A 25,155-nucleotide genomic window follows, 5' to 3' on the forward strand; every position below is an offset into this window, starting at 1 on the left:
GGGGCACAAAATCAGATGAAATTGCAGTATCATCATCCCAGAGTTCCAGGATGTGATATGGGGAGCCAGAGTTATGACTGTGATTAATTAAATACAACTAATTTTCCTCACACCTTAAAAGAAGTTAACATGGAGATTCAAAAGCCAATTTATCTGAGCCCCAAAAATACATTGCTTTCGACGAAATTGACAGCATGTATGGATGAAGAAAGAAAGCATTTAGAATATCCACTTGCCGGTGTCCCCCCAGCACAGATGGAAACCCTCAACCTCAAGTAACCTAATGCACCTACATGCTACGTGAACATCAATGTCAAACTATTATGATAATGTATAAAAACAACAAAAATAAGATTCGGATTGGTGGTGCTTTCAAGAAGCAATTCTATAAAAGACTTGGTTCCAAATGCTTGAAAGACGCTTCATTAAATCAGTGTAAAAAAACTTTTAAGTAGCCTATCCAGGTTGAATAAAGCTGACCAAACCAGGGGACTTTAGATTGGGCACCAGACAGGCAGACACAGTTACACTGCCAATAGAGGAAAGAGCAAGATTTACTGTACGGGCTTAGGAGGGGTTTAACAATGGGGAGAAGAGTGAGGGGAAAAAATGTCAAATGAAAGGAAAATTTTGAATGTAGCCTCATACTCGAAAGTCAGAACGAGGAAGGTTTTGCTTGAGAGAGAACAATCTGAATGAATAGGGTTTATGTACAGAGTAAAATTTTTACAACTCAAATTCATTTTCTCCACTCCAGTTGAGCATATTTTCCTATAATTCAGAAAGCAAACAATTTGCTTTTTCTAGAAAAGAAAATTTATATAGAATAGGGAATTCAAAGAGAAGAAACTAAGAATCAGTCAGGGTTCTTACAGGCACAGATCAACAAGGAGAACTCGACCTTCTCTTGTTCCTTATTCGTCAAATTCTTCTCCTCCAACCATAGCCTGCTGTCCAGTCCGCTCCTTGTCCTAAACATGAAAACAGCAGAACCGGATGATGGATTGAAGAACCAATCATGAACATCCCACATCATATCCACTAGCAATCCATCCACAAAGATGGTCTGGTTTCCCCGAAAATTCCACCTTAATCGCTTTACCTGAATTACCTTCTTGTTGTCCACGCAGACAGATAATACCGGATTCCTAGACCCTTCATCTTCTCCGCTACACTTGATCAGAATGTCATGGGCTGTTCCAGTGTCACAGAATTGAACCTTAGTCAAGTAGACGGCGTTACCAGAGAAATGCTCGCTCCTGGAAACCAAGGAGAATTTTGCAACAGGGATTCCATTTATGAGTTTTTTCACATGGGGTTCCACATCCATGTCTCCAAGGAGGAGACTAAGTTCCGAGTCAGCCAAAACTATGACATAAAACCCATTGATTGGTTCTGGTCCACTGTCATACTGAGCCCTGGAAAGATCCCAGAAGACTTCAATTCTTGAGTCGCATAATTCGAAAGTCCTGGTGCCCCTATTATTTCGAAATTGATGAGAGACTGCATTGGATTCGAAAGAAGAGGAGAGGTCGTTGCTGATTTTAATGCTGAAGCCTTGTCCAACCAGGTTGTTGCACCAGTTGAGAGTGATCAGGAGCTGCTTTTGATTGGAGAGCCTAGCCTTGTAAATACATGTAACTGCCTTTTGGATTGAAGGGATGAGGCTTGGGGAGAGACAAGCCTGGTTTGAAGGGCCTGAACAGTAGGAGTCTGAAACTTTAATGGCGTGTTCGCTGTAACAAGATGCTATGGTTCTCATTTTAGAGAACTGCCAAGAAAAAGAAAAGGAAAAACAAAGATTAAATTGAGGAAGGGTACTTTTAATATAGAATTGCAACAGTCAGCACAGGGGGGAGAAGAGAGAGAGAGAGAGAGAGAGAGAGAGAGAGAGATACTTCTCTCCCTTGCCTTAGCTGGAAAATTTTCAGAAACTCAAGGCTGGGGAAGATGGGTGCTCTGTGTTTATCCTATGTGACCTGTCCCATCATTTTCTAACATAATTGTGGGAGCAAACAAGTAGAGACAAACTAAGGGAAAGAAAGGAAGCCCAAGTTCCTAGACAGCCCATTTACATTAAATAGGAATCCCCTTACCTTAAAATTTATTATATGAATATGGAAAGAAGAAGAGACCAAATACCACTTTATTCAGCTTCTTACGCTAGTTCACTCTGGTGTATTCAAGAAACTAAACAAAATATTTAACAAAAAAACAAAGTTTGACCTGATCTGATTCCTCTTATTAAAACTTAATTGTCTTAGTTTGGTGATTTCATGAATCTCTCTGAAGTAATCAAATAAACACACATCTGCGAAAAGGGGAAGAGTTGGTAAAGATTTGATCAAAGGGTTTAACAATTAATCTAAGTACATAACAACTAGTATTAAATTAATAGGAGACAAGCAAATGCCAAAAGTAGCCAGACAGTAAATTTTGAAAGATGCCATGTCGAAGCGTGGAATTGGACAACTTTAAATGCTATTAGATGAAACAGGATTGAGCTGACGATGGTGATGAATTGTCGATGGCGAGAGTTGGGGCCACAAATTTAAAATAGTCTGGAGATCCACCAATTGCAAGTCTAGAAGTTCAGATTTTGATATATCCCGACTCTATATAAATTGTTTATTCCAATGTGTAAGATTAAGACCTTGAACTCCTCAAATAGTTGAATACAAACAATAATACAGTTGTAGTTGAAGGCACATTAAATTCTGCTTGAACTTCCTTGGAAGAGCTCTGAGGAGAAGACTGATCAGAGCCCCAACCCCACAGAGTGAGGAACCATATTTCACCCATATGAAAATCCCTCTTATATTTCTGATTTGGATTAAAGTTTTATACTGGAGATGAGGTTTGGGGTAGGAGTGAAGCTGTTTCTGCATGTGAAATATCCCCATGTGTTTCTGATTCACATTAAAGGCATGCACTGGGTGTGTCTGATTTGGGGGGTTTGTGGATAGGAGTGAAGCTGTTTTTCCATGTGAAAATTCCCATATATTTCTGTAACGTATTAAATTTTTGCAATGGGTTGTTTTCAGGGTTAGGGTAGGAGTGGAGTTGGTTGGATTTTGGTGGAAGTCCTGCGCTGGAGATTTCAGGGTTGGGGTAGGAGTGGAGTCGTTTAGTTATTGGTTAGTCAATGGGTGGGTTTGAAATTTTCAAATGAGTCTCAGTATTCATCTGGCCTCAAGCTCCCATTTTGGAAGAAGAATAACATAAAAAAAACACCCATGGACAGATTTTAATAAATTGCAATTGTCAATGTTACCATCACACCCCAGTTTATATTTAAAATCTATGACAAAAATGAACCAAAGAACTGGTTATGCTACACTTCCTTTTGTGCTTGAAGAACCTTTTTAGCTAGAAGGGGACAAGAAGAGTCAGGTTAACCGAGAGAGAAAAAGTTGATGTACATGTGATTCGAATCAGTATCGTACATCAATGCACTGATGTACATGTTTTTTGATGGACCTTCACTTGGTTGATAAAGAAGTAGCACGGTGGGGTTCAGTAGTTTTGATTCTTTTCAGCTATGTCTATACATAATGTTTAGGCTGCAAAACAGGGTAGGTCTAAATTGAGTTTACACAATAAACCAGAATTTGCAGTAAAATTGGGCATTGGTGAAGGGAATCCTCAGTATTGAAGAAGCAAAAACTCTAACCCGCAAGAATTGCCCCCCCATAGCAACCCCCCAAATACATCTAACTATCAACAAGTCCAGTTTTCTGCATTTTGAAAATATTTCAAGGTGTGGTGCGATATGCCTCTTAACTAAAATTGATCAGAAGCATCAGTTTGATGCGTTTCAAGGCAATGATTGTTCATTGAACCGGTCATGAGCAGGGAAGACAATAAATGAGAAAAAGGTATCCTATTATGTCTAACAATCTGTGTGATCCAAATATTCATATAATCACATATCACTAATGATCCTACAGTCTGAGGCAAAATAAACATACACTTCTATAATCATAGAATGATGTACCAGTTACTACTAGGAGTTCTATTTTTTTGGTTCCCAAGTTTTTAAAGCAGTCTTTTTCTATTTAGGGCTACTTAGTGCACAACCTCAAATGAACAAAAACCGAAATAATCCAAGCAATTACCTAATCACCCGTATATACATTGCTTATGATAATATAAATAAGAAATAGAAGCCAACTAAGGATATTCTTTACTTATGAAACCTCTGTCATCCTCACAAGCTAAGAAGCATTCTTTCTTTTGCATAACAATCTGTTTTAAGGTGGGAATGGCCCACTCCAATAAATCTTCAAGCAAACAATCATAACAATTTAACCTAAGGGAATTTTAGGCAGAAAGACTTCCTCAGCCAGCTCACAGATTTTTGTTCTTTCAGAAGTTGGAATTTATTCTTACATGATACAAGTAGTTATCATACTTTTGGCAAGTTGCAACAGCATAACATGCAAATCAAATAAATTCCAAATGCCAAATCAAAATACTAGAAGATAAACTAATGGACAAACAAAGTGATGACTCCCACAGTGGAGAAAGAGTGAGATTCACATATTTTTTAACTGAATACTCCTATGATGCTGCTGCTATAATTATCGAACTTCCAGATTTGGAGATAGAATGCAGCTCCAAAAATCTTTAGAACAGTGGATTTTAAGAATTTTTACTTGTGCCACAGCAAGAAAACTCCCTTTGTTTCAATGTAAGTCATTTGTAGACAGAACTCGTGTTTTAGTAGGTTGCCCCATTAAGCAAATTAGTTCAACTTCACGTGATGGAGACTCTCATCTATAAAATCTGTGTGGTCCGCCTAAGTTCTCTACCTCAAGAAATGGTAAACCACTATGAATATTGGTTAATTAAAAATTTAGAATTAATTACCAAAATAGTATATAAACTACGTTGCACAAACGGATATCCAACAATGAATATATTTTTTCGGTAGTATTTTAAAACGTGAAGGACTTTGTGGAGTGGTAGGTTTGGCATGGGCCAACCAATGGTCTTTTATGTATATTAAAAAAAGCTTCCTCACCATATTAAGGGAATAAATAGAAATGTTAAACGTAGAAGCTGCCACTTTCTCAAGTGATCTCCATGGCTAGAAATTGAAAAGGTTATATGTGATCCAGAAAGGAACTCAATATAGCTTTGGAATTAGCACTAATGACACAAAACAAAAGCAGTGAGTGATTCCTAGCAGCATCTCTAATGCATTAGGCAATCAGCAAGTTGATTGTTCTCCCTAAAAGTATGCTTAAAGGTACTTGCTCTCCACTCTGCCATTACCTTTCAATACAAGATTGTACATTTGAATAAAGCTATTGGATTTGTGAACCCCATCCGAGAGATAAGAACTTCAGTGTTACGACCCATCAATCATAGGGTGTGGAAGTTTTATCCACCTAACTCCTTTTCCTCCCCTGTTCCCATTCAAGGAAAAGCCACACATTCTCACAACTATAATGCCCACAAGAAATCAGGGAAAAGGGACATCTTTATGGTGTCTAATTGCCGGAAGACTGCTTCCAGATAAGAAAACGACTTCCTTTTCTTGAAGGAAAATTAGACAGATTCCAAAACGTTGAGTCAACTTCAAAAGAATAAAGAAATAAACAAAATGGGGTGGCGTGGTGCTCTCCACCATCTACCTTCTGGTAATATGAATATCCCCAGAGCCACATGAGGGGGCAAACCCACTAGATACGCCAACTAGGAACCTCTAAAATACCATGTTAAGCAATTATATGCACTCAATGATGATGATCATGGCACAAGTCAACTTGCAGAACCAAAAAATGATTGTGACACCAACAACACCTTCCTTAATCCAGAACAAACAGTTTGATCTATCCCAGTGAAAACCGATTGTAGATCATATAACAATTCCCATAGCTCAGAGTCACTGTATAATGAACTGTGGTATCTATGCGTTGGCTGGCTGACATTTACAATCATTTTGGCATACAAAATCTGAGCCCAAGGAGGGCATAATCCAGGATAAGTAAATTACTCAATCTATGCTTCCAATAGCTTCTCTTGTAGGTCTCTGCTCAGGGACCCTTGTGGGAGAAACTAGCATGCAACAGGGGTGGGTCCCCTGGAAGAGTTGAAGCAACCACCCACAAAGCAAGATCCTTCAGAAAAAGCAAACAAAAAATGTTATTCCAACCTCATAGCCAGGGCCATGTTTATTCTTCCCCGTTCTGCAGAAGACTCTCACATTCTCCCACACTTCTTAAGTTGTAGGAATAATTCTTGCAACTAGGAGCATTATGACAACATCCTTTTATCATTCCAAAGATTTGTTGACAACTATCACTCATGCTCAAGGACCATGATTTCTCCCACAAGGTTTTTCTGGTCTGGAAAATAAACATTAATCTCTTAAACCCCTGGAGAGCTCAAATGGCCATGTTCCCCCTACCCTTTCTTTTTTTTTTTTTAATGTAGTTTACATGGCTCCAGAACTAAATCTACCATTAAAAGAAACGAGGATTTCAATAACAGTAATTGTGGATTGGTGACTTCTTTTCTTAAGGGGAGAGTTGGATACCTTGATCTCTATGTTTTGGCATTTGTCGGCTAAGCTAATTCCAGTACAATCTACAGTAACAAGTTTTGCTGGCCCCACAATCCTCACCTATAATAGATCCTAAACAATTTTAATTTGGAGGATTAAGAGGGGGAAGTAATACAAGATGAAAAACTTTAGAAATCAATTTGGAGGATCCAATGGACTTCAAGTAGTTGATGTCTCACTATTTCATGCAATGTGTCTACCAATCTAATGACAAGCTTGTTCTTGAGCCTTCAAAGTGAATAGGCATGGGTCCAAATCAAAACTAAGGATGACCCATATGGAAAACCTTGCAAGCAAACCAGGTTTCAGTGGAGGCAAAAAGTCACTGCATTCTTACTGGAGTGCAACATAATTACCATAAACTATTTGAGTGTGACATGCCGACTCCATTGATGAGAGGTCTGTGACAATGCAGTTAGTGCAGGAGATGATGAGATCCAAACACATGATGGAATACCCATGAGATAGTACTTGTTTCAAGAATTCTACCTATGCTTCAAACCTTGGTGCGGAAAAGCCAGGCAGACTTGTTTTTGGTCCTTACTTGTACACACAGCCAATCAAGCTGAAAACTTGCTGGCTAACTCGGGATGCTGATTTGAAATGGACAAAAAAGACAAAAATTTCTTCAAGGGCTGACGAGAATTATTATATGATGGTTGTAGATGAAGCATTGTCGGGGTGTGCCCCCCTCAGTATCCCTTTCAATAAAAGAAGAAACTTACACTCCAACTACTATAGAAGCTAATCCATATAAAAGAATTAATTATAAAAATAAATAAATAAATAAATAAATAAATAATCCTGAAGATGTAATTCATCCATCAAACTTGAGTTATAGTGTGGGTCAACTAACCCACCTGTTCAACTAATTCAAGGGGCTTATAAAATCATTAACCGGATCACTGAATTGATGATGACCAATTTGTAGCTCGGATGCAGATTAAGGAAGTTGGGTTCAGGCATTGTCTTTGTATCACACCCTACAGCAGTCTTAAGACTTGTTCAAATCAGAAAGGAATGGGCCTCCAGCAGTCACAACCAAGCTTAGTGGGGCAAGTAACACTACTTTTCAGAGGACTCTAAGCTCTCATAAAAAGTCTAAAAAGTCCTAAGAAATGCTTAAAAATTGCTTAAATGGTGCAATTTTTAAAAGATTCATTTTGTGCCATGGGTGAGAATTGCTTAAAAATAATAAAGGGAATAAATACCTCTTTCATAGAGCCCAAATGGTGCAACCATTTTGGTGGCATCACTGGAAAATGGAGGAACAAAGACGGACCCCTTTTTGGCTTCTTCACTCTCGGAGGATCGAAATCTCATCCAAACCAAATTCTAAAACATGGCACTAATATGTACCTGTTAGACAATAAATATGTTTAACACCAATGTCAGCCATGTAACCCAGTTTGTATGAGGGCTGGAAATTCAGATTTTTGAGTGAAATAAGATCTTTGATTTTGTATTTCTTCTTTTGCCTTTTGTTTCTTCCTTAGGCTGGTTATCGTGGCCCCATAATTAGTGGATTTCTTGCGACATTCCTGGAAATTGTAATTTTTAAAGAAAAAAGAATCAAATAAAAAAAGGGAAATCAGACATTTTTGAGAAGTTTCAGCCGTGGATTTAACCATGGAGGGATCTTCCGATGGACTATTGCTGGAAAATTTTCAATGCTGGAAATCTAATATTCATAACTTACCTGATTTGGGCACCGTTTTCATTCAAGATGATTATGCAAACCTGAGAAACTGTCCCATGCCTTCCTTTTGAGTTTGTATCAGGTACAACTCTCCTTCATCTTCTGTGATACGGTTAAAAATAGGTCAATTATTTTATTTTAAAAAAAATTAAATTAGTATTATTTATTTAATTCAAAATTTAGTAAGGTCAAGAGATTTCATATAAAATCAATTATTTTGTGGCTTTTTTTACCTCTGCAAAGTTTCTAAAAAACTCATAAATATTGTGTGATTGATTGTAATTATGTGCGAAATTAATGGATTTTTACTTCTGAATAGTTAGTTGATCAACACAAAACTTTCGGTAAGTGTGTAAAAATAGTTTGAAGTGATATAGAATATGAAAATATACATCAAATTAATAAATAAGATTAGCAATAATAATATTATAGGTGTGCAGAAAATATTTACGGTTTGATTCAGTTTATTATTGATTCCTTTTAAATAGAAAGCTTTGAATCAATTAAATTAAATTTTTTTAGAAACATTTTGCCCACCCCAAGCTTTTTATTTCTTTTTATTTTTTCTTTCCTTTAAACTTTCTAAAAGCCAACCATAGCAGTTGGAATTTCTCTTTCAAGTAATCCACGCACGGTTTATCACATCTATGTATATACACACACGGACATGGGCACATCGGAAGACATGAATGAAGGGTTTGCCATAAATATTGAGGATTGGTGTGTATGGTTGCAGAGAATGGACTTGCAGATCATGTTCTGAATCCACGGGTTTACTGCTTTATACACTTCGTGGATTGGGCCCATGTCTCTTTAAGTGGTGAGTTTTTGGGACTTCCATTTTCAATTGTTGCCCTCGACTCTATATGGTAGGCAGAGGGGAGGACATTAGCCTATAAATGCTTGAAAGCTTCTAAGCGTAGACACCCTAGGAGAACCAGAGAGAAGGCAGCACATCCTTCAAAAGGTCTATCATGAGTAATAAAAACCACCACCAGCACAACAACTTTCTCTGGTTTGTAAATGAAACTAAGTAATGAAAAATGGTTCTGAGATACAGGTTTCTTCTCCAGTCCCAAGCAAAACTTCTGCTTCCACACACTATGCTTTATAATAAGCCGCCAATTTAAAACCACACGGTGGATGATAGCTAAATGGAGCAACAACACAGAGACCACTGGAATCATTCTTCCATGGGGTGATTCTCCTCGGCCTGAGGTCGAGATACCTTGACTTTGATTTTTGGGAGGGTAAGAGATGGCTCCTTTTCGAGAACAGCTGGAGCTTTGACCATGTGGATGCCCTGCTCCAGTTCCTTTGCTGCCTCCCTTTGCTCCTTGGCTTTCTTTCCCTTCATCCTGCCAGAAATTTTCATTGACACTTCAGTATGAAGCAAAAATAATCTTACACTAATGATGAGGCAAATATGAAGAACCTGAGCGCATGGTGTCTGGCCTCCCTATCTACTCTAACTTTGTCAATCTTCTTAATTGCCTTTAGAGTGTTCTCTGCAAGATTCCTGTCATATCTCTCTGGCCTATTCCGCTTTCTCTCAAACTCAAAGGTTGAATCCTAGAAAATATGAAAAGAAGCAAAGAAAAGAACAGATCACCACCCAGTTTTATGGCAATGCAGTGGTAACTGCTGAGGAAGATCAAAAGAGAAAATAACCATAATGAACCATATTTACCTGTGTCATATCCTTTCCATGCAACCGCCTGTAGGCCTTTGTCCATTTTACTTTACGAGGATTCCTCTTCATCTTGAAGTTCTTGTGGCATTTAGATCTACAGAACCGAAAAATCTGCCAAAGGAACACTATTTAGGAAGTAGTGGCACTACAGTTGGGGGTATAAAACATTTTTTTGATGAGCAAACAATAATATATAAGAAGTGCCAATCAAAAAAAGAGGGGGCACACCCCAGGTACACGAGACATATTCAAAGGATGCCAAAATAACAAAAAAGAAACCACCTTACCATACATGCGCTCAATCACAGTCTCCCACTATCTAACACTCAACCAATCAATAAAATCTAGCAAGGATACAAGATCATCTTAGATACATTAGCGAATGCATTTGAATAGGGTACAAATAAGGGAGTCCTATAGCACTTGATCTGAGCATCAAATTCCCTCAAAGGAAGGGACCTTCGGTTTTGTTCTTGCCAATTATGCAAAACAAGTAAAGAGGAGCTATCCTCCAAATCTTCCTTCTATTTTTGCTCACAAAACTCTTATGCCATTATTTTAGCAAACATTTCACTGAAAATGGGAGGACCCAAGGAATACCAAAGAGAGAAAACAAAAAATGCCAAAGATCCTTGACTTTCCACAATGGATAAGCATTTGGTTAGCTGATTCTTTGGAACTCTTGCATGAACAACAATGATTAGCCAACAACCATCCTTTTCTCTTAAGCTAATCTAAGGTCATGATCCTTTCCCATGAAGCCTCCCAAGCAAAAAAAAACAAAAAAAAATCATTTGTAAAGGTGCTAAGAGATACTAACTTCAAGGAAAAAGATATTTCTCCATCCAACACCAGGATAGAGTAGAATGATTCCACCAAGAATTTTTCACTCTTGCTAGCCTCTCAATCAGCATATCTTCATTTTTGTTGCACTTCTCAAACACTTGAAGCTTCAAAAATAACTCCTCAATGCTAACTTCCAATCTTGAAATTGTCTTATGAAGCCCAAGTTCCAAACAACCTGCCCATTTACAACCTTTTTTTTGATAGGTTACCTGCCCACTTACAACCTCCCAGACATTCGTCACCCATGCCTCCTTATTAGCAATAAAATAGAAAAGAAAGGAGAAGACACACTTTAAAGGAGCATTCCCACACCAAACATCTTGCTAAAATTTGATTCTTCTTCTATTGACTACAAAAAACATTGTTCTAACCTTAAAAGCTCCCAACTTCATCTTATTGCCTTCTACAAGTCAACAGCATTTTCCACTATGACCCATCTCCAAACGAACTCATCCTCCAAAGCAAATCTCCAACACCATTTTCCAAGTAAGGCTTTATTGAGAGAGGACATAACACCTAACCCTCCTAACTTCTTATCTTTGCAAATGGACAACCAATTGACTAGGCAAATTTTTTCTCAATAGCTCCTCCCCTTCCAGCCCACACCCCACCCAAAAAAAGAAATCTCACTAAATTTTTTCCAAATCTTAAAGCCACTGCCTTAGGAATGACAAGAAGATAGATAAAATAGATAGGCAAATTGCATAGCGCACTTCAACGCAAATTGAGTCTACCACCCTTAGAGAGGTATTGTCTTTTCCAACAAACTAACCTATTATTAAACCTCCCATCAACCACATCTCACACAATTAGATACTTGAAAGTAGCCCCAGGATAAGCTTAAATAAGTAACTGAAAGCTTCCACACCCTACAAGCCAACAAACAAGCGAACTCCTCAACATTAGGGACAACCACCACTTGGATTAATTAGCTTTGGTCCTAATTAACTTTCAAGCTTGAAGAAGCTTCAAATCAAAACAAGACCCAATTCACGTAAATCAATTGATCTAAGCAAGGCTCCCAAAAAAGAAGGTATAATCAACAAATAGAAGGTGGGAAATCTCTACTCCCTCTTCTTTTCTACCTTCCACCTTGAAGCTGCAAATGAAGCAACCCTTCCCTACCTTTTGAAAAAGAATAGTAAGGGCATGCATGACCAACACATAAAAATAAGGGGATAGAGGATCCCCTTGCCTCAAGCCCCTCAAACTTTCAAAGAAACCAGAAAGTGTTCCACTTACCAAGACCAAAAACCACGATGTTAAGATATAGAACCAAATCCAATCAACTAACTTCTTCCTAAAGCCCATTTTACATGAGGCTACAACAGAAAGTTCCAGTTTCCATGGTTGTATGCTTTCTCAACATCTAATTTACAAACCACTACCACCTTTTCAGCTCCTTAATCTTAAATTTACAGCCTTGTTTGCAATTGAGCCGCATCCAAGATTTACCTCCCTTGTACAAAAGAATCCTAGGAATCAAACACCCCTCCCACTATCACTGTCTTCAACTTGTTTGTCAAAACATTAGCCAAAAGTTTATACAAACTTCCCACTAAATCAATATGTCTAAAATCTTTCAAATCTTCGGCTCCTCCTTTTTTAGGAATTTAAACTAAGAATGTGGCATTTAGACTCCTTCCAAAAGTTAAAAGTTTCCTAGACATGAAATTCCTGGAAGAGGCCCAAGACTTCATTCTTAACAAAGTCTTAACAATGCTGTCAGAATGCCATAGGAAAGTTGTCAGGACTAGGGGCTTTGTCCCCTCCTAATTCTAGCAACACCACACGAACCTCCTTTTCAGTGAACAACTCTTCCATCCTATCAGATTCCTCACTACTCAAACTCGAAAAGGACAACCCTCAATACTCGGTCTCCAGTCGCTTCCTCAGTCCACCAAAAACAGCTAAAAGAAACTTACAATTTTTTCTGAAATTTGAGACTCCTTGGTTACCCACTCTCCATGCACCTTAAACCTTCCTATGAAGTGATGGAACAGTACCAAATAGGTTTGACAATCTATGGGTTCGTTATAATCTAGAACTGAAAGAAACACACTCCCTCCAATTAAAATAAAATCAGAATTATGTGGGCCACTATATATGTCTTTCCATAATTCAATGAGAATACTTGATTTGGAGGGTTAAGAAAATATGATTTTTGGGATATGGGAATATGAAAGATTATCCTAAAACAGTACACATAAAGCATGGCCTAAGAAACTAACTCATATGAGTTCACACCATTGGCATGAGGCCAATCGTAAACAAAATTAACTTGATGAAATCCAATCCAAAGGGTGTCATTGAATTCTTAGACAAATATCATACTGTAAGAGCAAATAAAGAAAATACAGCAAGAAAGGCTCCATTTAGCAATGAAATTGACCTACAAAGAAAAATAGAAAAGAATAGAAAACTTCTCTACCTTGGCATCATTGCGAACAAACTGAATACCATGCCCTGGATATACAGTGGAGGAACAGAACCAGCACTTCTCTAATCTCATTTTATGTCCAGGTTAGTAAGATATCCAATCTCCTGAAAAGTAAACAGGATGTCATGAGGGAAAAGCAAAAACCAGCAATAAGAAAGGCAAGGAAAACATCTCCCACCTTATAATTCGTTGTCTATTAAATCTATATAACAAGGGGACCTTCCAGTATCAGAATTTTGTCAACTGTGCAAGCCACTTGAGGTATTCAATCTTTTATGGAATAAAAAATGAAACTTGATGTTAAGATCGAAGGATACTAAAGGCAGGCAGATTACTCATGCAATTATTGTATTTTATGGAATGTTTTGAGAATGCTGGAAATCATGACTGAAGGGTAATGTCATTGGAATTCTTTTAAGAAAGCCAACGACCAATTGACCACATGAACGAGAAAAAGAAGCATCTGCACATGAATTAACCATTTCATTTTAAGAAACTAAATATATTATGTATATCACCAAAAATAGATAGATATTTTGATTGAAGTGCAGTATCAGATGATATATCATATTAAACTAACAGAAAAATCCACATTGTCAGATAGCTCTGAATTAATTTGAAATTTCAATAGGAATTCACACAAATAAGTTTGAGACCACATAAAAACCCTAGTATAGCTAGTTCAAAGTGTACAGAATATAGAGATCCAGCTCGAAAGCAACAGTGAACTAGGGCAACAAGCCCCCCGGCGCCTGACAGAGAAAACCAGGGGAAGCAGCCTTAAAACATTAAATCATTCTCAGAACGAAAAAGAAAAATGCAAAATAAATAACAATTTTGCAATATGATTCTCAGGTGAAGAAGACATGCAGAGTCACTCGACAAGACAGCAATTATACGCCGGAAACAGTGCAACCCGTCAAAAGAAAAGGGTTTGAGAGTGTCGCAAAGAAGATTTAGAGAGAGAGAGAGAGAGAAAATTGAATACCTGCTGTTTGGAGATAGAAATCGCTCGTTAATTCACAAAGGAAGAGCTTTGCGAATCGTCGCAGAGAGAGAAAGTTCTAGGGTGCTGGCTAGGGTTTCATTAGGGTTTTTTGTGGAAGGCTGAAGACTTTTTTTTATAAAAGTACGGTATTTTTATAAATAAAATTTTAAAATACAGCATATTGAAAAATAATCCTAATTTTATGACATCCAATACCATGTCGGTTTCTTACGTGAAAACTTGTGATAAATGTCCCAAAAAAAAAAAATTACCTTTGATATAAATTCAATTTTTGTCTTTTTAATATAAATTTAATTTTATAAAATGATGAAAGATGGTTTTGAAGAAACATCTTTAATATAAATATAATTTTTTTATTGTCTAATATGAAAATTATGTAAAGTGTTTCTTGAATATACGTTTTTAATGTAAAATTATTTTTTTTATTTGATTAATATGAAAATTGTGAAGTATGTCTCTTTAATAAAAAATCAAATTTTTATAATCATACTGTTAATATGAAAATTGTGAAAAGTATTTCTCAAGAAAAACATTTTCAGTTTAAATTCAATTTTGTGGAATTATAAAAAATATTTTTTTTAGCATAAATTCAATTTTGTAAAATTATGTCAATATAAATTGAATTGTTTAATATATTAAATTAATAAAAATGATATGAAAATATGTCTTTTCCATGGATACCTTTAATATAAATTTAATTTTTTAAAGATATATAACTGATAAAAAATTATGAAAATATATCTCTTGTAAAATTATAAAATGTGTCTTTTCAAATGATACCTTCGATATAAATTTAATTTTGTGAAATTATGAAAAGTGTAGGTATCACTTAAAGATACACTTTTAATTTCAATTCAATTTTTTTATAATATGAAAATTATAAAAGGTATTTTTGAAGAGGCACTTTTCGGGCTAGCAAAAAGTGTCATAAATTTATCAATATTTTTTCAATTACTATTTTATTTTAAAGTTGCCATAGAAGTTGAAAAACGACGGTAAATACACCCTCCTAAATTTTGTTCACAATCTCCTTTTTATTTATTTACTTTTGACATAAAATAATAACAATCACCTACTATTTTTACCTTCACTCGTTTCCCTATTTAACCCATAAATTGGTTTTTATACTAATATTACCTCTAAATTATGTACCAATATAAGATAAGTTATCCAATTAAATTTTTTATATAAAAAATACTAAATTTTTTTAACAAAAATTAAAACATAATGATCTATTAGATATATGAGGAAAGTTTAGATTTGACATTAAGAGAGTTTGGTAATTAAATTTAAACTATAAACATGATTTTTATATTTTATACTTCTTTTTTTCAAATAAGAAGCGAAGTGAAAAGCTAAAAATGTATTCATCTCCTTTGTCAGATAACTTGCTGACCCATAACTTGCTTTTCTTTCCATTCCCTTTTGTCTTCTTTCTTTTGAAGAGGGTGCAACCCAACCCAACTACAGTGGCTGCTAGGAAAGCTCAACCATGACCTATTATAAACATGGCTAAGTTACCCTTCTATTCTAGCAGCAGTTTATGGGCGGATTACACCTTCCTTTCCCTTTTTTTTTTTTTTTTGATTTTGCTTTGTAGTTTAAAAAAAGAAAATGAAGAAGAGTTCCTCTGTATTAAGTAGGAAGTCGAGGAAACTTTTAGAACATGGCCAAATTAATTCATATTCTTTAAAACACGGGTAGATTTGGTCTTTTCAATCACCACCCATCCAACAATCAAGTTAATCATGGTGCAAAGGAGAAAGAAAGTATCAAATAAGTATAAATTAAAATGAGAGATAAAATAAATTTTCTACCACTATTGTTACCGTCTCTATTGGTATTAAAAAGGCAGGGTTAGGCCTATTAAGAGCAATTATAATGCTAATTGTTAACTAGTGCTTAAATGACCTTACTTCATTAGTACACCATCATGATTTGGGGTGTGGTCTTACACAATTGGATTTAATACCTTATCATATTAAATTAAATGTTCATAAAGATTGATTGACAAACATTCTCATTAAGGATGAATCATCATGAGATAGACCAAATGTTCACTCAATGGATGTCCCTAATTGCCCCATTTTTCACATGTCATTCACTTTTTATTTATATAGTTTTCCATTTCTTATATATATAGAATTTACTAGCCAAGAAAATCCAAATCAATGTGACAATTGGACTCTTTTTCCAAGACACTTGACAAGCATGTCTTGACCAGGGTGTTCCTCTTGATTCTCGGAATAGTTCTTGCTTTTCAACCTATATAAAAAGGGGTTTCCTCACTAATTTTCTTATTCTACTTTCCCACTTTTGCTTGCTCACCTTCCCTACTCTTGTTCCTTTCTTCCAACTTCTTTCCCATTGTCTACAACCTTATAGTTACCCTCAAGGTAGCATTAATGGCTTCTTTTAAAGACATTTCTATATCACTTCAACAATTCCAAATCCCTTATATGGTGAAAGGTTTTGAGGTTGCTTCACAAGGACCTTGACCTCAATAAGCTAGCAAGAGATACATTTTAGTGGAACATTAGAAGATTGGATCACAATTGCTTCTACCATTATTGAGGCAATTCTTCAACTTTGTGAGAATGACAATACTCCAAATAACCATCCATAATTTGTTCACGTTCTTGAGACCTAGCCTAAGTTCTACCACCTATCTTGGCAATTTGTTGGTCCTTAACCTCTCCTTAAGTCTTATCAAATGTCTCACACATTTTCACCTTACTTACGTATTACCAAGTTGTTCACACGTTTCTGGAACATACTATTTGTTGATGAATAGGGGGTCACCTTTTTATGCATCATTTATCTTTGTAACTGCCTATACTAGCCCAAGATGAGTGATCTTGTGGATATGTGCTTTGTATGCATGGTTCCCTTCCTAAGGTGTGCATGCATGCATCATATGTCCATGTGTGTCTTCCTAAGCTAACCCTAGTTTAGCATAAAAACCTTTCATCATGTGTTGTGAAGTCTCATGACCTTGGTTGTGCCCAAGGTTCATACATATAGGATTGATCACATACAACTTATACATCCAAGTTGCCAACATCTTGCCTTCTCTCTACCACACAACCCACATTTAACATGCACTATATTTCACTCATGGCTCCATGTTCACACTCCTATGCCCTAATCAAATCATTGCATAGTTGGGTGTGTGAAAGCCCTAAAGGTATTTTATACTTGTTCATGAAAAGTTTTAGTGTGCCTTAAGTATGGTAGTCAAGTGAGACTACCACTCCCTCCTTAAAAGTGCATTCTAAATTGTTCTTAATACGTCAAGAGAAGACACTAAGAACGTTTCCACGAGTATACATTTTATCTAATTATAAGTTTTTTTTTTAAAATATGTCATCATTTGGAAAGCGTTCAACAACTTAGAGGACCTATTAAAGTGGAAACACTCAACACTTGTTGAGTTGTGCCCACATGAGTGTGTCATCACACACTACCATCATTGTACCTTTTGCCCACAAGTCATGCAACAGATGTTGATATTGTTGTGTATATTTGCAATGAGATCTATTGTCACGATGCACACCCTTGTTGCAATTTGTATCACTTAGCCCACTTTTATCCTTCAAGGCTACCTTGAACCAATTCCCACCATTACACGTTGTTGAAAGCTGCAACCTTTGCCACGAATATGTTTTTCAAGTCATGATACCTTGTTTGAGTTTGGGCATGCCACCACTACTATGCCTGAAACCATGTGGGCACAAGGTACCCCTGCACCTGCCCATATCGATCACGCTAATAGCTATGGTGCCAACAACCAGGCTCAAGGTGTTCTAGCTCATAATGAGAAGGGAGGCCCATGTCATGAGGCCTCCATCATGGGTTTAGAGGCCCATTATAACCCTGTTGATCATGTTATGATATTTGTAGTTGAATCTTGAAGTTTAGCTTAAAGGTGCTTACATTACATGTCGAGTTGATAAAATACCATGCCATAGTGTTTTGATGATCTGCCAAATCGAACTCAATGTTGGGTAGACGCTGACTTTTTTTTTTGAGGGGGAATAAAAATAAAGTACATTTTGAGAGAACAAATCTAAAATTCTGGGAGAGTTTCGGTATCAAGGTTTGGTCAGGTCCCGTTAAGTATCGGTCAGCTATGCAGACAAATTTCATTGAGCGCTTCCAACAATGCCAACACCCACCTCAAGGAAAAGCTAAAGTTGATTAGTGGATAAGGAATAGGACTTGCGAAATGAGATTCGATTTGAAATCACAGCTCTGGTGGGGACTTGAATCCACTCAAATCCTTCACTAAACAAATAACAAATTAGGAAACCACTTTGAATTCAACTTGTATTCGAATCATTCGATTGCTTGGCCCCTGTCCTTACTTCGCAGACCCATGAAGCGGAAAGCGGATTCAAATAGGGTTAGGAAAAAAAATATACTACATATACTCGAAATAGAATGCCCGAAAAGAATAATCTTTATCCTTCAGTTAGGCACCCCCAGTCTAGAAAAGGCAAACTTGGACTTTCAGCATCATCTATTTTAAAATTTGGGGTGGCCACTGGCCACATCTTCTCCACTAGGTCCACCACTAGACAACTAAAGCTTAGTGATAAATATCACTGTCCGTCAAACCCAATCCACAATCAGATGTCATCCCTTACGTCATCTCAATGGACCTAAAGCTGGCTGCACCTAACGTCTTATACGGACCCGGGTTCACCCCACCCGCCTCCTCACTCACCCCCTTCGCACCTTTCCTCCTCCACACTTTGTAAACCCCAAACCCAACGACTCCACCAAAGGCCAAAACTGTGGCCCCCAGCAACCCTATTACAAACCCAAACCCGGATTCCGCCTTCTTCTGTGGACCCTCCCTCACCTTAAAATACCCCACCTTGGTGTCGTCTCCCACGCCCAGCAGGGTGCGGATCGGGTAATCCACCCGGTAGCAAAACCCGGATGCATTGTTGTACACAGAACCCCAACAGCTGCAGTTATTTTCACAGGACCTCTCACACTGCTCCAAAGACGACGTCGTTTCGTACCCCATCAGCTCTTTGTACGGTAGCTCGATCCCTTTCCTTCTCAACACTCGGAACTTATTTTCACCTTCTATGTCGCTACAGAGGTTCCCCGTCTCTGGCGGCAAACATTCCTTTTCGGAGTTGTACTCCGTCGAGTTATCTATGCAGGAGCAACCGGAACCTGGTCTGCACAAACCGTAGGAACCGCAGGATCCCGGAAGCTCACACTGGTCTTTGATAGCCTGGTAATCCAAGACCCAGTTTGATCCGGTCCAGTAGTATCCTTTTAGGTTGCCGTCGGGTTCTAGTCGTAGGAGGCGGAATCCGGCGATAGGATGTTGGAAACTGTAGAAGGCTTCCACGTCGACGGGAGTGCTTCCAATTTGGTACATGCCCAGAAACCCGCCCGAGTCAAGTCGAATGTAAATCGGCCCTTGTCCTTTCACTATTTCTGCTTTGGCTTCTAATGCTCCGTGTTTCCAATAAATCTGATCTGGGTTTTCTTTAAAATTTTCGTATAAACCGATGAAATCTTCTCCTAAGCGCATTGAATAGAGGCCATTGGAAGAAACCAGAGACATGTTAACTGTGAAATTTTGATTCTCGACGAGGGTATTTGTAGGAAAATGAAAACTTTGCCAGAGTACAGTCGGGGACTTATCGAGCTTCTGAATTTGGAGATTTGAAGTGTTTAAGAGCAAAATCCGGTCGCCGTTGGTTCCAGTTGACCAAAACACCTTCGTGCGTGGATCAGAAATAACAAGACTTCCATTGAAGAAGAAGTGAGTAGATTCAGACCATCTTGCCAAGCGAGCCATGTCGGCTTGCCAGAGTGGTTCTGCTGATGGGACATGCAAGACTGAGAGGGCGAGTTGGGTACGGTTAACTCGAAGAAAACCCATGGAATAATTGCCGGTGGGATCTGTAAGAAGAGGCTGGAATGACGAGGTTGATGGTTCTGGAGTGGCTGTGAAGCCTTTGAGAAGCTCTTGACTGGTGGCGGCAGCCGTTTGGATTTGTGGCCATTTGATGGTGCAGAGAAAGGAGATGGCAAGGAGGAGGAGAGAAGGGGTCGCTTCAGGCCTTTCCATATTGAGCTACACGGCCAGCTTTTAGCGGAGATGGCAGATTGAGAAGAGCGCAGAAGCGGCCATGAATGGCAACCACCCCACGAGGAAATATATATGTCAGATACCATATTAATTTTAAACATCAATATATTAATAATTCTAAACATCATTCAGCATTAATTAATAGACGAAAATCTTGCGGATCTACCCAAAATTATTACATTAATTAAAAATGCTGCAAGTTGCAACTTCTCGAACTCATTGCCACTTTGGTATGGAGGGTCATCAGTTCAACTAGAAACAAGTCTGTCTTGAGATAATAACTATTTATGACAAAAGAATATTCTTCAGTACCATACTATCGTGTCATCAAGAACATGATTATGTAACTATGTTCTAATACTACTATCGCACATCATGTAAAAATAAGATGGTATTTGTTTTTATGATTTTTTATTGAAAGTAATTTAGTTTTAAAATTTAGATGGTTTGTTTTTTTATTTTTTTATAATTTATTATAAATTTTTTATTAAATAAAAAGATAACATATTAATTTTTTTATTTTTTAATACTTAATAAAAATAAAATACTATAAAAATAAATAATCTAATATTTAATACTAATAAGTATTAAGGTTCTATTTAAAATTAAGTAAAAAAACAAACATCACTTCTACTAACGTGTCAAAGATAATTGCTCTTTGGTTTATCATGATGTCCACTTCAAGAGCGGCTTAAACTAAAAGAAATAGTAACTGTCATTACAAGAAAACAATCAAATGCTAATTTTAGCTTTTTTTTATATGTGGTGTATGAATTAACTGTATGCTCCATTTATTTCCCCGGCGTTTTTTCTTACCGGACTTGTGAGCCTAGCTTGAGGGACCACCTTGGAAATTGTGGGGAAAGCATTTATGTAGTAATTAAAATGGCTCAAGTGGATGAAATAAGCGTTGGTAGGGTTTGGGCAGCGTCCTTGAATAATTGATGACAGTAAACAACTAATCTGGTCATCCACCCTACTGGATTCAAACCAGCAAGAGGTCAAATAATCACGCACTTCTCTCTCTATAGCATGTTTCAATACTTCTTCCAAAATAACAAAAAGCAAGCTTAAGGTGTTTATCAATATGTTTTTCTCTAATTAATTAATAAGAGGACAGCATCTTTTTGGATAAATATTTTTTTTTAAAATAGCCGTGATTTCTATATAAAAAGTAGAATTTTTCATTTTTTTGTTAAAAAAAATGTAAATTTTAAAATTATTGTCCTTTTAATATAATTCTTTAATTTTTTTTTATCTTATATCATATATAAATATTATTAATATTTAAAAAAAGGAAAATATTCAAAACATAGTTTAAAAATATTCATTTTAATTTTTATATAACGTAATAAATTCGATTATAAAAAGAGGGATAAACAACCAAAATGGAAAGAGGTTTCCTTGTTACAACTTTCTAGAAGAGTAATTCATCGATAATTAAAGATGGTCAATGAGTACTCCTTATTGCACATGGAGCTACAATGTTTTTCAAAAAGGCACACACCATAATTGTCTACTTATGTTGCCAAAATTGGGGGGCGGGGGCGTTGACATAGAGAGTCGGCATTGAATTAAAATTTGAAGGCTCTGATGTTGGTTGACTTTGAGACTTAAGGATCCAACCAAACCCACACCCCCACCAGACAGCCATGCTAGTCACATCTTTCTCTTACCTTTAAGTAGTTTGACCTTGGCCTATTAAATGTTCTCCATATCTCTCTCGACCAACTTCTGAGGTCACAAACTATCCAACGCAGTAAGAAATGGCCTTTCCAAGATTAATAGTTTATCCTATACTTACCAAGTTGGTTTCAGAGTCATTTTTTAATCGATTTACTTGGTTTTGGTTAGCTAAACATCATCCAACTGACGAACGCCCTGATAAAATTTTCTATCTTCTATCTTCCCCAACCACTATTTGAAGGACGAAGCGTTGATCCAATCCAATATGCCAAGTTGACTTGAGCCATTTTTTTTCATTAATGGCATTAATGACGAGAAAGGAAAATAGGGTGAGACTCGTTCTCATTGAATAGTCGAAAATTGAATTTGAAAATGATTGGGAAATTATCTAAATTAGAGACGATCAATTTTCAGTAAGATTTGAAATATACATTCATGGTGTTGAAATTGAGGAATTTTATGTAACATCCTCTTTGAAGGTGATCAAAGTTTGATTCACTTTGGATTTAAAAAAAATATTGTTTTGATTATACCATTTAGCATGGGTCATGCTCAACCCTTCTCATGCATACATACATGCATGGGGTAACCGTGGGACACCATTGTTGTCACCTCGCGTATCAGGTGGGCCGCGTTGCTGCTAGATGGATGGACACGCGATTCTCAACACACAAGGGGTTCTTGATTCAGTGGTTGTACCTGCAAAAAGGCATCCGGACAGGGTGTCCGGATGCACCCTCCGATGATGTTGTTAGCCATGGTAAGAGAATAAGATATATGAGGCAGTTGGCCTTTTACTAGGTATCAAGAGGTTACCAGGAGATCATCCCTTTCTTCTTCGTGTGAAGTCATATATATACAGCTTCAGGGGTATTGTTCCTCTCATTAATGGTGGGGAGATATTTTCTGTTGTGATGATGACAATAGGTGTTAGTAGGAGCACTATCATCCTACGAATGGCTGTCAGAGACCATGGTAGGTGATGCGGCTGTCAGAGATCGTGGGAAGCGATTATGTAGAATGATCGTGGGAAGTGACTTGCTGTCACTTCCTCTTGTCTTCTCATTCTGCAGGTGATGGGATGTGGGCCATGGCTGCTTGTTGTGATTGCGTGTAAGACTCGCTTTACTTTAATTGACCATCCAGACGATTTATATCCGGATGGATCATGCTGAATATCCGGATGTGTTTGTGGAGACTATCCGGGTGTCTACGCTCTGCCAGCGTCGTTTGCTCTTCCTTGGATAGGAGAAGCTGAAACGTTGTTTGTCTTTCCTTGGGGGGTTCCGGATAGGATAGTCGCACCATACGTATCTGTAGGGGAATCCGGATGATGATGGTCCGGCTGACAGCACGTGCCACGCGTCACCATGAGCCGCGTGCCACGTGTTTCCCAAGGGGAGGGGTCCCTACATTGCCCCCCTTTTTAACTTGCCTATTTTGCCAAAAAATGGGCGGGTTAAAAATAACTGGGTTTTTGAAAATTGAAAAAGTCCATTCGTCTAACTTGGCCACGTGGCGAGTGGGGGTGCGGAAGCCAAAAAAGGCATTTATGGCGAGCCGCCGACCCTGTGTATCCCCAGGCAATATGTCGTTTCAATGATAACACGGCTGTTGGTTTGGCTTTCCGAGGGGCTGTCCTGCTATAAATAGGGCACTGTACCTCTTTTTGTATTTTTTCTACTGCATTCTCTTGAGAGCCTTCCTTCTTCTTACTTTTTCTGCGTCCTTTGCTTTTCTGAGAAAAACTTCGAACGACCTCGTTTGTTTGTTGCCGGTGATTTTATACCGAGAGAGTAATCGTTCTTCTTCTCCAGATCTCTATTTGGTACGTACCTCTTTGCTATTGTCATTCCTTTGGTTGCGTTTGCCGGTTCTTTAAACTTGGTTCCTGGCTTTGTTTTGAACAAGTCGTTTGCAATTGTTTGTTTAATGTTGGTACTTTGTTGTTTGTTTGGAGGGGTTTTTGAGGGGTTTTTCTGATTGCTTGGTCTGGACCGTTTGCATTGTTTTTGCGTGTAGATTTTGCTTTGGCTTTGTGGTAAGAAATGGCTCCAAAAAAGACTGTTTCGTCTGTCCGGGTCAGCGAGGCTGGCGAAAAGGCGATAGATAAACTAAATGCGAAGGAGTTCCGGGAGCGATTCCGCATCCCCCATGACGTATTGATAGACCTGGTGAACGAGGAGGCGGCTATTCCTACTGAGAAAGGTGGAAAAAACGCTATCCTCTTCACAAAGGAACAATTCAACGCGGGGCTCCGGTTCCCTCTGCCAGCCTTGTTCAAGGAATTCCTCCACTTCTCTCAGATTCCACCCATCTTCATTCATCCCAACCTTGTCCGGGTGCTGATGGGATGCAGCATTATCAACATGCTGTACAGCCTCGACCTTACGCTACTGGAATTGTTCTTTGTCTATTCCCTGAAGAAAGCAAAGAATGATATCTTCAGTGTGTCCGCTCACCTGCCCTCCCTTCAAATGGTGACAGAACTGTCAGATTCGACAAACGGAGGGGCGAAGGGGCTGGTGGCAGTCTGGGGTGGATGGGCAGGGCTATCGCAGCATCCGTCGAGGCCTTTTTCTCCGAATTATACCTTAAAAATCCCGGGTAATCTTGTTTTGCGATTTTTTATCCGGATTTTGCTTTGCTGATTTTTTCTGATTTTTCCGGACAGAATTCTCACCATTTGTTGCTGATAATGCAGGTTTGGAATTGAGGGGCCACCTTGTGGATTGGGTGGAAAAGGCGTCATTTGCCTGCGTCTGCAAATTATTTGAAATAGACCCCAAGGAGAGGGCCTACAAAACATTGCTTTCCGCGCAGAATTTGACGGAGGTCGTCCGGGAGCCCCAGGAATATGTTATCAATATTCTTCCTAGGAAACTGGCAAAGGATGAGATAGTGCCTGGGGAGCATTATACTGTGAAGGAGCTCCCCCTCTATCAGGAAGCCAAAGAGGCTGACGCTGAAAGGCGGCGAAAGCTCCTGGAGGATAGAGATCAGAAAAAAACTGAAGGCACTATCCGGAAGGCTCCCGGACAGAAGCGGGGTCCGGACTCTCCTCCAAAGAAAACTTCAGGAAAA

At 38.0% G+C, this 25,155-nt stretch overlaps 3 protein-coding genes across 7 annotated transcripts; all 3 read right to left on the reverse strand.

The window, feature by feature from the left end:
* Positions 1 to 651: 651 nt before the first annotated feature.
* On the reverse strand, positions 652 to 7,933 carry LOC100240905 (uncharacterized). 4 transcript variants are annotated; one of them, XM_010655744.3, is made up of 3 exons: positions 7,786 to 7,931; positions 1,103 to 1,771; positions 652 to 971 (listed from the first exon to the last, which is right to left on the reverse strand). In XM_010655744.3, the coding sequence occupies exons 1-3, from the start codon at positions 7,825 to 7,827 to the stop codon at positions 915 to 917; spliced, it is 768 nt and encodes a 255-aa protein (XP_010654046.1). In that variant the 5' UTR covers positions 7,828 to 7,931; the 3' UTR covers positions 652 to 914. The 4 variants fall into 4 exon arrangements, with proteins under 4 accessions (XP_010654046.1, XP_010654044.1, XP_059595170.1 ...); XM_010655742.3 differs by having other exon boundaries at positions 652 to 1,771; positions 7,786 to 7,933; XM_059739187.1 differs by lacking the exon at positions 7,786 to 7,931 and adding an exon at positions 2,654 to 2,823 and having other exon boundaries at positions 652 to 1,771.
* A 1,296-nt stretch (positions 7,934 to 9,229) lies between these two features.
* LOC100263161 (probable ribosome biogenesis protein RLP24) lies at positions 9,230 to 14,414 on the reverse strand. 2 transcript variants are annotated; one of them, XM_010655741.3, is made up of 6 exons: positions 14,241 to 14,372; positions 13,431 to 13,522; positions 13,244 to 13,356; positions 9,964 to 10,077; positions 9,709 to 9,845; positions 9,230 to 9,631 (listed from the first exon to the last, which is right to left on the reverse strand). In XM_010655741.3, exons 3-6 carry the CDS (start codon positions 13,322 to 13,324, stop codon positions 9,457 to 9,459), a joined length of 507 nt encoding a protein of 168 aa, XP_010654043.1. In that variant the 5' UTR covers positions 13,325 to 13,356; positions 13,431 to 13,522; positions 14,241 to 14,372; the 3' UTR covers positions 9,230 to 9,456. The 2 variants fall into 2 exon arrangements, with proteins under 2 accessions (XP_010654043.1, XP_002283418.1); XM_002283382.5 differs by lacking the exon at positions 13,431 to 13,522 and having other exon boundaries at positions 14,241 to 14,414.
* Positions 14,415 to 18,181: 3,767 nt separating this feature from the next.
* Positions 18,182 to 20,503, reverse strand: LOC100258024 (PAN domain-containing protein At5g03700). The gene has a single exon (XM_002283412.4). The coding sequence runs from the start codon at positions 20,362 to 20,364 to the stop codon at positions 18,907 to 18,909; it is 1,458 nt and encodes a 485-aa protein (XP_002283448.1). The 5' UTR covers positions 20,365 to 20,503; the 3' UTR covers positions 18,182 to 18,906.
* Positions 20,504 to 25,155: the final 4,652 nt, after the last annotated feature.

This window comes from Vitis vinifera, chromosome 8 (genome assembly GCF_030704535.1).
Source record: "Vitis vinifera cultivar Pinot Noir 40024 chromosome 8, ASM3070453v1".
Taxonomy (NCBI): domain Eukaryota; kingdom Viridiplantae; phylum Streptophyta; class Magnoliopsida; order Vitales; family Vitaceae; genus Vitis; species Vitis vinifera.

Excerpts from the sequence above, each read along its gene's own strand:
- LOC100240905 (XM_010655742.3), bottom strand. The coding sequence starts at position 7,827 with ATGCCACCAAAATGGTTGCACCATTTGGGCTCTATGAAAGAG. Across the intron at positions 1,772-7,785 it reads ATTTGGGCTCTATGAAAGAG|TTCTCTAAAATGAGAACCAT; the intron begins GTATTTATTCCC and ends TTTTCTTGGCAG.
- LOC100258024 (XM_002283412.4), bottom strand. The coding sequence starts at position 20,364 with ATGGAAAGGCCTGAAGCGACCCCTTCTCTCCTCCTCCTTGCCATCTCC.
- LOC100263161 (XM_002283382.5), bottom strand. The coding sequence starts at position 13,324 with ATGAGATTAGAGAAGTGCTGGTTCTGTTCCTCCACTGTATATCCAGGG. Across the intron at positions 10,078-13,243 it reads TTGTTCGCAATGATGCCAAG|ATTTTTCGGTTCTGTAGATC; the intron begins GTAGAGAAGTTT and ends TTCCTTTGGCAG. Across the intron at positions 9,846-9,963 it reads ATGGAAAGGATATGACACAG|GATTCAACCTTTGAGTTTGA; the intron begins GTAAATATGGTT and ends CATATTTTCTAG.